This window comes from Chiloscyllium punctatum, chromosome 7, assembly GCF_047496795.1.
Source record: "Chiloscyllium punctatum isolate Juve2018m chromosome 7, sChiPun1.3, whole genome shotgun sequence".
NCBI classification, from domain to species: Eukaryota; Metazoa; Chordata; class Chondrichthyes; order Orectolobiformes; family Hemiscylliidae; genus Chiloscyllium; species Chiloscyllium punctatum.
Genome location: NC_092745.1, coordinates 102,748,035 through 102,762,549, shown reverse-complemented (window position 1 = coordinate 102,762,549; position 14,515 = coordinate 102,748,035). Strand labels below are relative to the sequence as shown.

The following is a 14,515-nucleotide window of genomic DNA, read 5'->3' as shown; positions in this document are numbered from 1 at the left end:
TTAAAGACAGCTTGTAATATACAACAGAAGCAAGGACGGATAGAGAAGCTAGACAATATGCTGCTTCACAACTGAGAAGATTAACCTTTTAAGTGCTGGCCACGATTGCTCAAAGCACAGGTGGGTTGGTGGAAAACAGCTGCAGCAGCAGGCATTTCTTCCCCTAAAAGTTCCCAAACCACTCGGGAATATCCACTCATTAGAGCAACCAACAGGAGAAAAGTCACCCCGACAAACAGAACGGAAGGGTGAGAAACCACTTTGCCACTCCGGTCCTGTGGTTGCTGCGGATGGTGGGAGTGCTTGTTAGTACAAGATAAGATTGGAGGTGGGTTGGAGCTGACAGGAAGAAACAAGGAGCTGGCAAAGTGAGGAGAGGTCTAGGAGTTGGTGGGATGAGAGTTGGGGGGGGGGGGGGGGGGGGCGCGGTGCAGAGAATCACAATTAGCCGGAATGCACTGTGGTCTTTTATCGATGTCTAGAGGGGCCTTTTGCTGGATCTGGGGATTCTGTCTGCTGGGTCCTGGGTGGGAGTGTCAACAAAGGTCAGGCAGAGATGGGAGGACATGTTGGTTTTGGTAGGATAAGTCAGTTTCAGGTGGACTGGGAAAGGGAATCAAGGTTGCAAGAGGTGCGAGCAGGAAGAATGAGGCAATAAAAGAAAGGGAACTGCTTTAAACTGGTCAAAGGAGTAGTACTCTGCTTTTTGGGGTCCAAGAAAACTCCATTTTGCTAAGGAAATGAATTCCTTGCAAATGATTGTGCAATTTCAAGCTATGGCTGCATAAATTGTTATTTGGAAAATGCGTAATGGACTCTACTGTAATGAAGTTAATAAATTTAAATGGGTGATTGCGATCTGGGATACAGTAAATGCAGGTGTAACTGCCGTACTAAACTATTCCAACTTTATGTGCAAAGGGTACACATTTCCTGTGATCTCACCAGTCTGTGGAAGTTACGTATATGTATATGGCTGCTTGTGTGTGTGGAAACAAGTGGCAGTTATTTTGAAAAAATCTATTAACTTTTCATGTTACCTTGTAACAATTTAAATACTATGATGTTTAAGAAATTAATGCTTTTCTTACATGTCGTGCCTTTGTGTTTAAAAGAGGATTGATAATAAGGATATTGATGAATTATTCTATTTCTGCATATGAGAGTCCAAATACCCTATTTCTGTCAACACAAATATAAGGCGGCACTGTTGCTCAGTGACGGCATTACCTAACAAGTGAGAATGGAAAGGCAGCCTTCAAAAATCAAAACATTGTTCTTGAGAAAATCTGGCTATCAAATGCCAGCTTCTCAAAGATCAGCTCCAGTGCAAACTATTATAATTGAGAAGAAACGAAAAGTAGGAGTGCACTGCAAATTAGCCAGCATCTGAAAGAAGGAGGGCAGGCTGACAGCACTGTGAAGCATTACGATCATTCTTACTCTATGCAGAACAGTCCTTACATTGAAGTTTTGTCCTCTATAGGGTTTCTTCATGTAATGTCAGAATTCTATTTGCATTAAGGTTATTTTACAGTTAGGAGAAATTAATAAAACTGTTTCATCATCCATACCTAAATACAATTTTATTACACAAAAACAGTAATTTTGAATAGTTCTACTTTGTGAACCTGCTGCTGCAAGTCTCCCTTTAGATTGTGAACACACAGTGAACATACCTTACTCATCACGATACCATGCAGTGCCCATCTATACCCTGGAGGGATAAGCTGAGTATCAATGCACCTCATCAGCTTACATTAAAAATGTAGCCTGAAGAAAACAGCGGCCATTCTATTTCATACAGATTTTTACTTGATTTATACACATCACAGGTTGCTGCAATATAAATGTGTGATATTGGCAATTCTAAAAATTGGTTCAGGATGTCTTCAAAAATGAAGATTTATGGAATAGTTTTTTTTTAAATTAAAAATATTTGGAACAATGAAATGTTAGTTTTCAGTCCTTTTGTTTCCTCTATTCTATTATGCCAAATTGACTGACCAATTTTGCAGACTTGGTTATCTACTAAATTGCTAACATCCACACCACTTAGTAAAGGATTCTTCCTTACCTGCCGGAGAGTTCTATCTCCATTCTCTGTAGCAGGGCTGCCATCTGATCCATTACTACTCCCAGATTGCTCCTTCTCATTCAGAAGGGCTGTAGCATAGGCTAACGTATCCTGCAACAAAGTATGACAAATCATTGGGTTGGTTGTCTTGTGGCATTTAAGTGGAGACTTTCCACACTGCCTTGAAGTCTTGTTTTGGTCAAGACTGAATGCTAATGTTGAGAAATACAAAGTAAACAATAAAACACAGCAGCAGGTATGCTATGCAGCAGAATTTGTATTGACCATATTATCCATCTATCTCCTCAAATTGATAATAACCTCAACTTTTCAAAGCAGTAGAGAAAAATTAGTATTGTATATATCAGAATTATCACTTTGATCTGGATGTTTTACACTTAATGAGCCAGACAGTTCCAAGTTTCAAATGGTCTCTAGAACTTTGACACTGACAGAGTGCTACATTGTCAGATGCCATCTTTTAGTTCCTTCACTAAGTGGCAGATGGAGTTTAATTTAAATAAATGTGACGTGTTGCATTTTGGTAAGGCAAATCAAGGAAGGGTTTATACACTTACTGGTAGGATTCTGGGGAAGACTGCCATAAAGAGACCTTGGGGTGCAGGTTCATAGTTCCTTGAAAGTGGAGTCTCAGGTAGACAAGGTAGTGAAGAAGGCATTTGATATACTTACCAATATTGCCAGTGCATTGAGTTGTGATGTCATCTTGCAGCTATAGTGAACATTGGTTACGCCGCTTTTGGAATACTATGTTTGATTTTGGAAAGATGTTAAACTTGAATGGGTGCATACAAGATTTACAAGGATATTGCTAGGGTTGGAGAGTTTGAGCTATAGGGAGAGGCTAAATAGGCTGAGACCATTTTCCCTAGATCATCAGAGCCCGAGGGGTGACCTTATGGAGATTTATAAAATCATAGGGTGAATAACCACGGTCTTTATCCCACCGTTGGGAAGTCAAAATTAGAGGGTAGGAGACAGAGAAAAAATATAAAAGGGACCTAAGATACAACTTTTACATGCAGAGGATGATGCATGTATGGAATGTGTTGCCAGAGGAAGTGTGGAAGCTGGTACAATTACAACATTCAAAAAGCATCTGGATGGGTATATGAATAGGAGGGGTCTAGAGGAATATGTGCCAAATGCTGGACAATGGGACTAGATTAATTCAGGATAACGTGTTGGCATTCTTGAGTTGACTGAACAGTCTGTTTCCATGCTGTACATCTCTATGACTATAACTGACCTTTGAATTTGGCAACACATCTTCAAAAAAAAAACATTACTTGACTGTGAAATAGTTTATATAATCCCTAGGTCCTGACAGACATTAATTAACTGCTAGTATTTCCTTCCTTCTGAGAGGAGAGTGTCACAACCAATTTCCGATCACTTAAGCAATTTTAACAAGTTGTTTTTGTCATATTTCCTCTTCAACACACCCAAAACATTTCTCCTGTCAAAAGCCAAGGGGAAAAATTGAGGTTATTCACAGCATTTTTGCCACAGCAACACTATTTGTCTTTCCAAAATTTCTACTTGGGACTGATCTATGGTTTCTTTGCAGATCCTAATTGCTGCTATAAGAAGTGAAGAAGTTGAAATACCTGTGCTGAAATTGTGCGCTGAAATGTCTTTGCTGTTGAAGTTTCATTTGATATGTTGCTCTGTGGAGCCCAGTAATGTTCAGACATCTAAACAAAGGACGAAAAAAGATATTAGCAGTTTCATTATAAAACTCAAGCTGCAATAGTCTCAGAGAACAATACTGGTTCCAGAGATGACTGATATTTAAGAATTGCTGCAATATTTTACAGGTGCTTCCACATGGAACCCACTCACAAACTTAGCAGATTTTAAGTCAACAAACAGCTTTGAAGCATGAGGTGACTTGTTGATCTCGCTGAAACTCTGGGCTTTGAAAACAGCATGATTCCTGCTATGCTTTGATGTTATAAATCATATTTTTCCAGATGTATTATATTTTGAAAAACTACAGAATCAATGCTACTTTTGCATAGTTAAATAGTATGCAAACTGCTTGCATAGTTATTTGCTTCATTCTGGTATTAAATCACTGGTAGATTGCAACTGGTTTCAAAAGGGGTAAACATATCATTGTCAGTCCTCACCTTCTTTTGTAACCACTGCACAGCCCAACTCCAGTGGTGAGGATGTTCCCGAAAATAATCCTTAGCAGCTGCACATCTGTTGAAAGGGAAATTAACACTTATGACTTTTGGTTCATTTTTGAGGAAGGAAAGGAAGTAGAAGGAGGAGGAGGAGGGGGAGGGGGAGGATTTTTAAAACATCTTGATAGGCAAACAAGATATCATGGTGACTTCTGAGATTGAAGTCTAAACTTGACTTGTGTAAGTTAGTGTTGAAGTTTTGTTTTTCAAACTAAGTGATAAGTACAGTTGAATCAAACACTTTTGCACTTATTAACACTTTGATATAGTCTAATGTTGAAGACTCAGATTTGATCCAAATATATATTTCCTCTGAGTGCATAGCAGCCTCTTGTATAATATCCACTTACACTTCAAATAATCAGAGCGTTCAGCTGTCTCAGCAATATTCCTCGTTATTCCCTAATCTTTGCCTCTCTATGTATTTTTCTACAGTTTTTTATGAGTAGTCTGTGGATTACCTCTCAGGCCTTTTACAAGTTCTTTGTTCCTCTCCACAGCGAATCACCTTTAGTCATTATTCAACTTTAAAGTTTACAAATCATCCACAAATAACCAGCAAAATCTATGCTCATATTTCCAAATATCAATTTTAAGTGTTAAGTTTGAGTACTTACTTCTGAGCTAATAGGACTAAGAATTTGATGCACTGGTAGCAGCGGCTGCTGTCAACATTGTTACTCTGATGCATCAGGGCTGTGGAAAGAGAACATTCATAATTTCAATTTAGATCTATGGTTACAGATTGTCAACAAAATACCAGTTGGTGCAGTTAATCCAAGCCATCCACTAGCTTTGTATACAACAGAGGATACCATTCTATAGCAAAAGTTGGATATTATACATCATATATATCATATATTTTGGGATTTGGATTTAAAAATAGAGGCAGATGGATGTGTGTCAGTTCTCTGAAGGTGTTTTTTAAAAACCTGGTCAGGAAGTGGTTTAGAACAGTGACTTATGTGCATCAATTCCAACAAAACAAGTGACTACAGTCAAATGCCTGAGAGAACCCCTGGAGTGTTAATGGATAGAATGTTTATACTGCTCATCTTTCAAGAGACTAGGGAATTATTTGTTTTATTTTGACTTCAGAACATTCAAGGTTTCAGATCTGAGGAATCAGAAGCTAGAATGGTTTCTCCTAGCAGATGAATCAAGTTTTTAGTTCAGGGGAACCAAAGTGTTTAAGATTTGTGGAATTTCTCAGTCAGGAAAGCTTAGATAAAAATCCTCATGCTACCAAAATTGAAAACAGCTTGGGAAATCAGATTTTTTGAAAGGATCATGTGAGGGGACTGGGAAAAGCATTGCAAAACTGCCTCCATGTTCTAAAGAAAGGAACTGGGAGAAGGCAGTTAAGCAAAGAAGAATTGAGATAGGAGTAGACTTACTCTGGAATTTAGGATTTCCAAAAGTATAATGTTGGGGAATAGATAGGAACTTTGCTTTGCTTTTTGTGTTAAGATCTTTCTGACTTTCATACATATTTACATATTATGCATATATATCATGCATAGTTTTGATTATTTTTTCTTTTTGTGTAATAAACTTATGCTATTGCTAAATAATATCTGCAGCCTTTTATGAATACATTACAGGATTAACCTTCATGGTAATCAATTGCAAAAATTAATGATCTATGAAGCCAAGTTTCCTCCAAAGATTGGATTTCAGTGTTGCCATCAGCTGGGTTCATAACAATACACAAGTACACGCATACAGAACAAGAATGGGGGGGTCAAATAACATACAATTCAGCTGTTGAAAAATATTCAACAATTTAACTACTTAAGGCTTAATGGGTAAACACAGTCCAGAGTCTTTAAAATTGGAAGGCTGAGGTTCAATCTATGGCATATATAATGATAGATGATCTTGGGAGGATCCAAGATGGCAGTGCCCTGTTAGGATCGCGTTTGCTCCGTGCTGCAATTTCGACCTGACAGAGCCAGAACCCCTTCCACATACTTTACTGAGAGTAAAAACACAGTAAAGGAGCTAGAAACCTGAACAAAACTACTTACCTTTGCCCTTGCAGCTGAAGAAAGGAGGAAGCTCATCCAGGGCCAGGGCCATGACCCAGCCCTCTGAAACAGCAGGCTTACTTACTCACCTGAGTCTGGTTGAGGAGCTGGCCAAATCGTGTGTTTCCAGGGCTTCAATCTGGCTCTTGGAGGAATCAGTCTCTGCCTCTACCCCTACAGCCAGGTGCTCGAGCTCATTGGTCCTTTTTCACATGTCTTGCAGCATAGCAGATACAGGAGCCAGCTTCTCTTCAATTTTTTCCTGGATCTGCCTCCCTAGAACCTTAGAGCCACACGTCCATGGTCTGTTGGATCTGGTAGACAATCTCGAAAACAGGGGCAGAAGAAAGAACCTGAGCGTTGTTGGCATACCAGAGGGGATGGAAGGTGAGCAGCTGGTCGAGATCTTCAAAAAGTGGTTCCCAGAGTCCCTTGGTTTGGAGGTTGAAAAGGGAAGGATAACAATTGAAAGAGCCCACTGATTGTGGCACAAAAGTGAGATGCGGATCAGCGCCCACGCCCTGTCCTGGTGAGGTTTCTTGATTACAAAGACTAGCAGAAGGTCATGGAAGCCTCTAGAGTCCAGGGGAGGGATTAGAGGGTGTTGGTATGTGGCACCGCCAGGGTCATGTTTTTTTCAAGACTTCCCAGTGGTCTGGAAAAGGAAGTCCTATGATGGCGTCAAGAGGAGATTGAGAGCGTTGGGATCCAGTATTCTTTAAGATATCCAGCAGTGATTCGGATCAATCATAATGGATCCATACATTTGTTTGACGCGCCAGAGAAAGCGAAGAACTTTGTGGACACGTTGACTTAAGTCGAAAAGCCGAATATGCATAGTGGACAGAGTTGTTCAGGTTTGCTCTTCTTTAAAAAGGATTTGGTGTAGTCTCTTTTCTAGTAATAAGTTGCGTGAAATGATGTCCAGGATGGATAGAATATTTATCTATAATCTCTAAGTTATGTTAAGGGATGGGTGACATATTTATTTTTTGTTTACTTGTTTACAGTACTAACCTTGCTTTTAGGTGTTTGTTTTTTTCTCTACTGGGTGGTCGGTGTACGTGGCGAGACCCTAGCTGGTAAGAGTTGAGAAGGTGGTTGAGATGGTTAGTAGGGTCGTAGGATGTGTAGGGACCCCCTTTGAATGGGGAGGTAAATTCCTCAAATCAGTGCCTTTGATGATTTTTTTGTTTATCTGTTTTTGCTGTACATCGTTTTTGTAAATTTTGTCGAGTTGTTGGCTGTAGATATTTTAGACTGTGTAGTTTTTGGATTGTGTAGATTCTTTTACATTAAAGTGCAGCGATATGTACATCGGGTTCTTCCTCTCTGGAGTCTAAATGGTGCTATAGAAGGTAATGTTTATGGATGTGTTTAAGTGGTGCACCTGGAATATTAAGAGGAGTCATTCACCTGTCAAGAGGAAGAAGGTATTTTCCAGCCTTAAAAGGATGTTGCCTTATTACAAGAAACACACTTGGATGATGCAGAGCATTTGAAGCTGCAATAGAATGGCTATGACCAGGTTTATTTTTAATCTTTCAATATGAGGAGTATAGGGGTAGCCGTTTTAGTTCGAAAGAATCTCCCAGTTAAGTTGTTAGAATGCAATTAAAGACACCCACGGGAGATTTGTAATCCTTAAAACTTTGATACATGGTAAAGAATAAGGGAACTTAAATGTTTATTGTCCCCCAGTCCACTCCCTTAAATTCTTGACAGACGCACTTGGTAGACTGGTTAACCTTGCATCTCAACACATTATCGTAGGAGGGGTTTCCAATTGTATCATCGACCCTATGGTAGTGATTGCCCAAAGGCCCGCCGATACCTTCTTTGCGATCTCAACAATTCAGAGATTTGTGTGCTGAATTGGGGTTGGAAGATGTTTGGAGGCAGCTTCACCCTACTGGCAGGGACTTCACATTCTTTTCGAATCCACATAAATGCCTTACCAGGATTGATCTTTCTCTGACCCCTGCAGCACACCTGGTCTCGGTGACATCATGTACAGATAGAAGATCCTTTATCTGAAATGCTCGGGACCAGCTGCTTTCAGAATTTTTCGGTTTTCAGAATGTGACAGTTTAATGGTGAATGTTTTAAAAATCTTACCAGAGAAGCAGACTTCTAAGAACATGCTGGGCCATGTATATTGTCAGGGCCATGCTCAGTATACTGAATGACCCACATAGTCGTGGCCTCCTCCCACCATCTCTAAGAGAAGCGAATATCTCTCCCATTCTTAACAAAAGGGAAGGCCCCGGAGGACTGTGCTTCCTACAGACCCATTTCACTCTTGAATGTCAAAGTTAAAAATCACACAACATCAAGTTATAGTCCAACAGGTTTAATTGGAAGCACACTAGCTTTCGGAGCGCCGCTTCTTTATCAGGTGGTAGTCCGAAAGCTAGTGTGCTTCCAATTAAACCTGTTGGATTATAACCTGGTGTTGTGTGATTTTTAACTTTGTACACCCCAGTCCAACACTGGCATCTCCAAATCAAAAATCACTCCTGAATGTCGACTTCAAAATCCTATCTGGCATCAAGGCTAGAAACTGTACTGCCCTCCATCACTGAGGAGGACCAGATGGGGTTCATAAAAGGTCGCAGATCAACGGGTAATGTCAGGAGGGGTGGCACGGTGGCACAGTGGTTAGCACTGCTGCCTCGCAGCACCAGGATCCCAGATTCGATTCCAGCCTCAGGCGACTGTCTGTTTGCATATTCTCCCAGTGTCTGTGTGGGCTTCCTCCGGGTGCTCCGGTTTCCTCCCACAGTCCAAAGATGTACAGGTCAGGTGAACTGGCCATGCTAAATTGCCCATAGCATTAGTCAGAGGGAAGTGGGTCTGTGTGGGATACTCTTCGGAGGGTCGGTGTGAACTGGTTGGGCCGAAGGGCCTGTTTCCACACTATAGGGAATCTAATTAAAATTACTTAACATGATCCAAGTATTCTGGATTAGTGGTGCTGGAAGAGCACAGCAGTTCAGGCAGCCTCCGAGGAGCAGTAAAATCAACCTTTCAGGCAAAAGCCCTTCATCCGAGTATGTCAACAGCAATCAGTGTAGGGATTGGTGATCATCTTAGATGCAGAAAAGGCTTTTGACAGGGTCAAGTGACCATATCTTTCTCATACTCTGAAGCGGTTTGGCCTGGGAGAGACCTTCATCAGGTGGGTGGAGGTTTTGCATAGTGATCCTCTTGCCGCAGTCCTCACTAATGGTGTACAGTCAAGCAATTTTAATATTTGTAGGGGTAGTCGACAGGGTTGCCCCTTGTCACTATTACTTTTCACACTGGTGATCGAACAGCTGGCGGAGGCAATACGTAGGGATCCCAATAGAACCACTCCAGAAGTGGGACAAAGTCACATAAGATCGCACTGTATGCAGATGACATTCCTGTCTTCTTATCAAACCCAATCGTCTTCGTGCCACACCCGATACAATGCATCAACCTATTTGGTGGCCTCTCGGGTTATAAGATCAATTTTGTAAAGTTCAGAGGCCATGCCTCTGAGAGTGGTCATGCCTCTTCAGAGGCCATGCCTCACCCAGGTCTTCTGAGAGTGCCTGATCCTGATGGCGGATCTCGGTTCCCTTTTAGGTGGTCACACTTTATATTTATTATCCCCATTTTTGATCAGCTACTTAAAGCCAGTTTTGCCAATTTATTTGATAGAATCAAGCAGGGCCTTTGTAGATGGGAGGTGCTTCCAATCTCTTGGTTAGGTCGAATAGCGCTCGTTAAAATAAACATTTTACCCCGCCTATTGTATCCTACGCGAATGCTTCCTCTGCATTTTACTAAGCAAACATTTCGAAGACTGTGCGGCTGGTTTAGTTCTTTTATTTGGTATTGCGAGCGGCCCCTAATTGAATTGGCTAAATTACAGTTACCTTACAGATTGGGAGCAGTGGGCCTCCCTGAGATCAAAAACTATCAGGGGGTTAAGCTCGTTGCAATCTTACGGGAATGACTGGGCACGGGGGAACCCTCACTCACTTTGGTTGGACATCGAAGCATCTCAGGCGAGATGCCCACATATTAGCCTGTTGTCTTAGACAAAACGAGAACAGTTAAGGAATATTGCTCTAGCCCACTAGTCATCAATACTGTCAAGGCTTGGGGGGAATTTGTCAGGGTGAGGGCAACATTACCAAAACATCTCATTTTTGACACTCATAGTTGGTACGCCAGACTTTTAGCCAGGGATCATGGACTCTGGGTTTAAACTATGGGCAGCTAGGGTCATGTCTTGCCTGGATGATTTATTTGAAGGGGACACATTGATGCCCTTTGACCAGTTGATTTGGAAGTATGAATTGCCCAGTAGGGATCTCTTTTGTTTCTTTCAAATTAGGAACTTCACACAAAAAGAGACAACACTTCTAACTGATCCTTATAGGTCCAACATGGAGAAGAGGGCATTGAGTGCTGAGGATACATTATCTGTTAACAACGCTAATCATCTACTGGAAGGGGGCCCCTTGGACAAGACCGAACGGCTGTGTAAGGTCTGGGAGAGGGAGTTGGACGTTGAGATCTCTTCTGAAATCTGGGAGAATATCTGGGAAAATGCAAGAAGAATCTCAATTTGCAACAGGACCCACGCCTTGCAATTGAAGATTCTCCATAGAGTCCATCTGGCCCCAGACCAATTCCCTAAATTTAAAGTGGGAGCATCTCCAATGTGTCCTAAATGTAAAGTGAGCATGGCACACTTATTCATTGCCTTCGGTCCTGCCACAGACTGCGGGCATACTGGAGTGCTGTGGGTAGGCGAAATAGAGAAGGCCTTGGAGACAGAGGTGGAGGGGGACCCGGTATGTCTTCTGCCTGGCTTTGTTAATTCACTTTCATTAGATACACACAAAAAAAAGGCTTTTCAGTATCCTCACTTATTGTGGCAGAAAGAAAATTCTGTCAGGTTGGGTGTTGGAAAATCCCCCGGGGTTGGCGGGCAGGCATTAGCTAGTCATGGAGCACATCCCCTTGGACTTTCTTACGAGTATGGTGCACCATAAAACTGAAAATTTCTATAAGACGTGGCGGCCTTTTTTGGACTATCTGGGTACAGATTTGCCCCCTATACTAATAAGAGACTTTACATAGCCATGGCAATTCTACGTAATGAACCCGGAGGGAAGGAATTACGAACATATGAATGGGTACAAACGTTTGCACTCGATGATCGAGGGTTATTGCTTTGTTTTGCCGAGCAGTGTTATGGATATCATCATCAATATTACTGATGAGACTTATCTTTATTAGCTCAGTTATTAGTTACTATTTATTTATGTAATTAGCAGGTTTGTTTTTTAATATTAGTTTGAATTGTTTGGTTTTGTATTTGTTGTAATTGTCAAAAGAAAACAAAAATCATCTTTTAAAATAAAAATATATTTAAAAAAAGACAGGTGATCTTAGTTGGAATTGCAGAAGTACAACTGGCTAAAGCTACCTCAAGAAAAGGCCAGAGGTAAAACAATAGCCTTCCAATAGGGCGATTTAAAAAAATGCACCAGTAAACTTTGGGTTTGACTTTTGTCACTATTGCTTGACAATTCTGGCAATGCTTACTGTATGTGGCACAACACTGAAACAATTTTACTGTATGGTTTGCACTGAAACAGGCCTAGTCAAAAGTTACACTTGACATCCTGCGTGTTTGTGACTATGTTGTGTCATACCTCCTCCAGCTTTTGACAACACCATCCTGCAATTGTCCTGCTGGGCTGAAATGCCCTTGTTTGTTTTCAAGTCCTCCTTAACTATGGGCAGCAACAAGCTCTCCAGCAATGGCTTTTCTGCTCAGCTTGTTACTTCTGGATTACTCTCAATAACCCTTCCTATTTTCATCATTTACATGCTGCTCTTCAATCAACCTTGACATTGATTTTTATCAACCTTGCATCTGTATGGTGGGAACTGCTAGTCTAATGTCTAGTATTGATTGACAAAGATTTTCCTGCTGCTAAACATAGGAAAGGCTGAAAGTAGCGTTTTAATTTCTGTCATAAAATTTTTAAATTTGATAATTACTCCATTTCCCTGATCAGCAATCGTCTCAGGATGAATTCATTTGGTTGCACAATTCAAATTGAGTTTCTGACCCCAAAGTTTCTTGTGTCTTTATGCAACTCCACATTTCATTAAGCTGGCCTTGGTTCAACTGTTGTTGTACCCTTTATCCATGCCATTGTTACTTTCATACATGGCAATACCAATGCTCTCGGCTGCTAAACCACCTTTGGTAAACATCAGCTCATCCCAAGCACAGCTATCTATACTCCATTAAAGGCCTAATTTAAAATACTGATTTTATGCTTACAAGACTTTATAGCCTTGACCCTCCAGATCTCTGAGACCTGGTGCAGCTTAAAGGTCTCCTACCCAATGAAATGAAATACAATCTGGCCTTTTTAATCATCCATCCTTCCATCTGACAAATCACTGGAGGCGGTGCTTTTACCTAATGGCTGCAGGCTCCAAAATTCCTTTCCAAACTTCATGCACTTCTCCAGATTCCTTTTGTTATGTAAGAACCACCTTAAAATCTAGCTTGTTGACTTAGATCAAAGTCTGCTATTGTCCAATTACAGCTCTATGAAGACCTTGAGATGTACTTCTTGGTTAAAAGTGCTATACAAATGAAAGTTGACATTGCTGATAGAGACACAGATGGTTACCACAGAAAGCTGTTGGGGGCCAGTTTGTTAGATAGTTTGTTAGGGAGCTGGATGTGGCCCTTGCAGCTAAAGGGATCGGGGAGTATGGATAGAAAGCAGGAATGGGATACTCCTGCACCTATTTTCCTGGTTTCTATGATGTATATGGGGAATAAGCCAATAACAAAGGCACTAGAGAATTATCAGTGTTACAAAATGACACCCATGGGAAGTAACATTTAGCACAAAGATTGATCAGGGTGAGGGAAATGAAGACAAGTACGAACGTTGTACCTAGCAGTCCTTTTTCTGATTCAAAGGCAAACTTCAGGCGACGAGATTGCAATGGATCTTCAATGACCTTGATAAAAGTTGAAAGGAGAAAAACAGAATATGTTATCAATGAATACTTTCACCATATCGACTCCTTGCCTCAGGTTATGTGAGCTCCTGGTGCAATCTGCCAGTTGGCTACGTGAAAGTTAAAATTTATTTTCTGTACTGCCAACAAGCCAGCCTGCTGTTAGTTATTCAAAACATTACAAATATAAAACCACAATTTGTGTTGAGAATAATAATTAATTTATTGTGAAATGTTTTTTGCTCCTTTCTATTGTTCCACTTCTTCCTTCCCAGACAGCCTGCTCCAAACCCTGTCAGTACTACTTTGAAATAACAGGTATACACTAACCAAAGGTTTCACTTTCTTAAAGGTAGTTATGAGACTGTTTCGGGGGCCAAGTCTTTTCCTCTATCTGTCTGCACTTAAACTCTGATATTTTTGGTGTGTAGTGAGTTCCAATGATGGAACATAGAAAGAACGAACTTTATCATCAGTAAACAAAAGGAACATGAAGTCCACTTTGACCATTGGCATTCTCTCAACCGCTTTTAACACCAATGAATCATTCCATCTCTGGCCTATTCATTTTTTACTTCTTTGCACTGACTCGAGAAATGGTAATGGTTAGAATACTCTCACTTACCAGAATTTCATGCAGTAACTGGAAAATGTTCTTCAGTTCATGAGGTGGAGCTGTCTCCAACTGACTCTGTCAAAAAGGAAATTGGCATAATCGGCATGATTTAAAAGTAAAAGGAGACTGAAATCTGACAATTCTCCAGTGATTTTTCTTTTTAAGGGTTATAATAGGCTCCTAATAAGCATAGTGAAGTAGCTGAATAACCAATCTGCTCAAGAATTAGATTTTTAAGTTTGGGCCATTTGATTTCTAACACACAGGTAAGTAATTGTGTCACAATGAGAACATGGTACTTTAATCTCCAACATTGAAGATGAAAGTTTGCCTATCCTAAATCAGTCAAAGTCATGAAAATTTCTGTCATGAATATACAAATTTGGAACAAAAGGTCACCTGGCCCCTTGTGCCTGCTTCACTTTTCAATAATGTCATGGCTGATCAGACATTTGTTCTCACCTACCCCAATAATTTTTGATTCCCTTCTCTAACAAGAATCCATCTTCTCTGCCTTATAAATATTCAATGACTT

The 14,515-nt window shown here is 40.6% G+C and overlaps 1 protein-coding gene across 2 annotated transcripts in view; it reads right to left on the bottom strand.

Moving 5' to 3' along the window:
• usp24 (ubiquitin specific peptidase 24) overlaps positions 1-14,515 on the bottom strand; it is a 187,091-nt gene that overhangs the window by 6,990 nt on the left and 165,586 nt on the right. For both annotated transcript variants that reach the window (XM_072574455.1, XM_072574456.1), the window contains exons 61-66: positions 13,990-14,055; positions 13,298-13,364; positions 4,911-4,989; positions 4,234-4,309; positions 3,709-3,795; positions 2,078-2,188 (exon numbers count right to left, since the gene is read on the bottom strand). In XM_072574455.1, the coding sequence (XP_072430556.1) occupies positions 2,078-2,188; positions 3,709-3,795; positions 4,234-4,309; positions 4,911-4,989; positions 13,298-13,364; positions 13,990-14,055 (486 nt within the window). The remainder of the gene's footprint in view (positions 1-2,077; positions 2,189-3,708; positions 3,796-4,233; positions 4,310-4,910; positions 4,990-13,297; positions 13,365-13,989; positions 14,056-14,515) is intronic.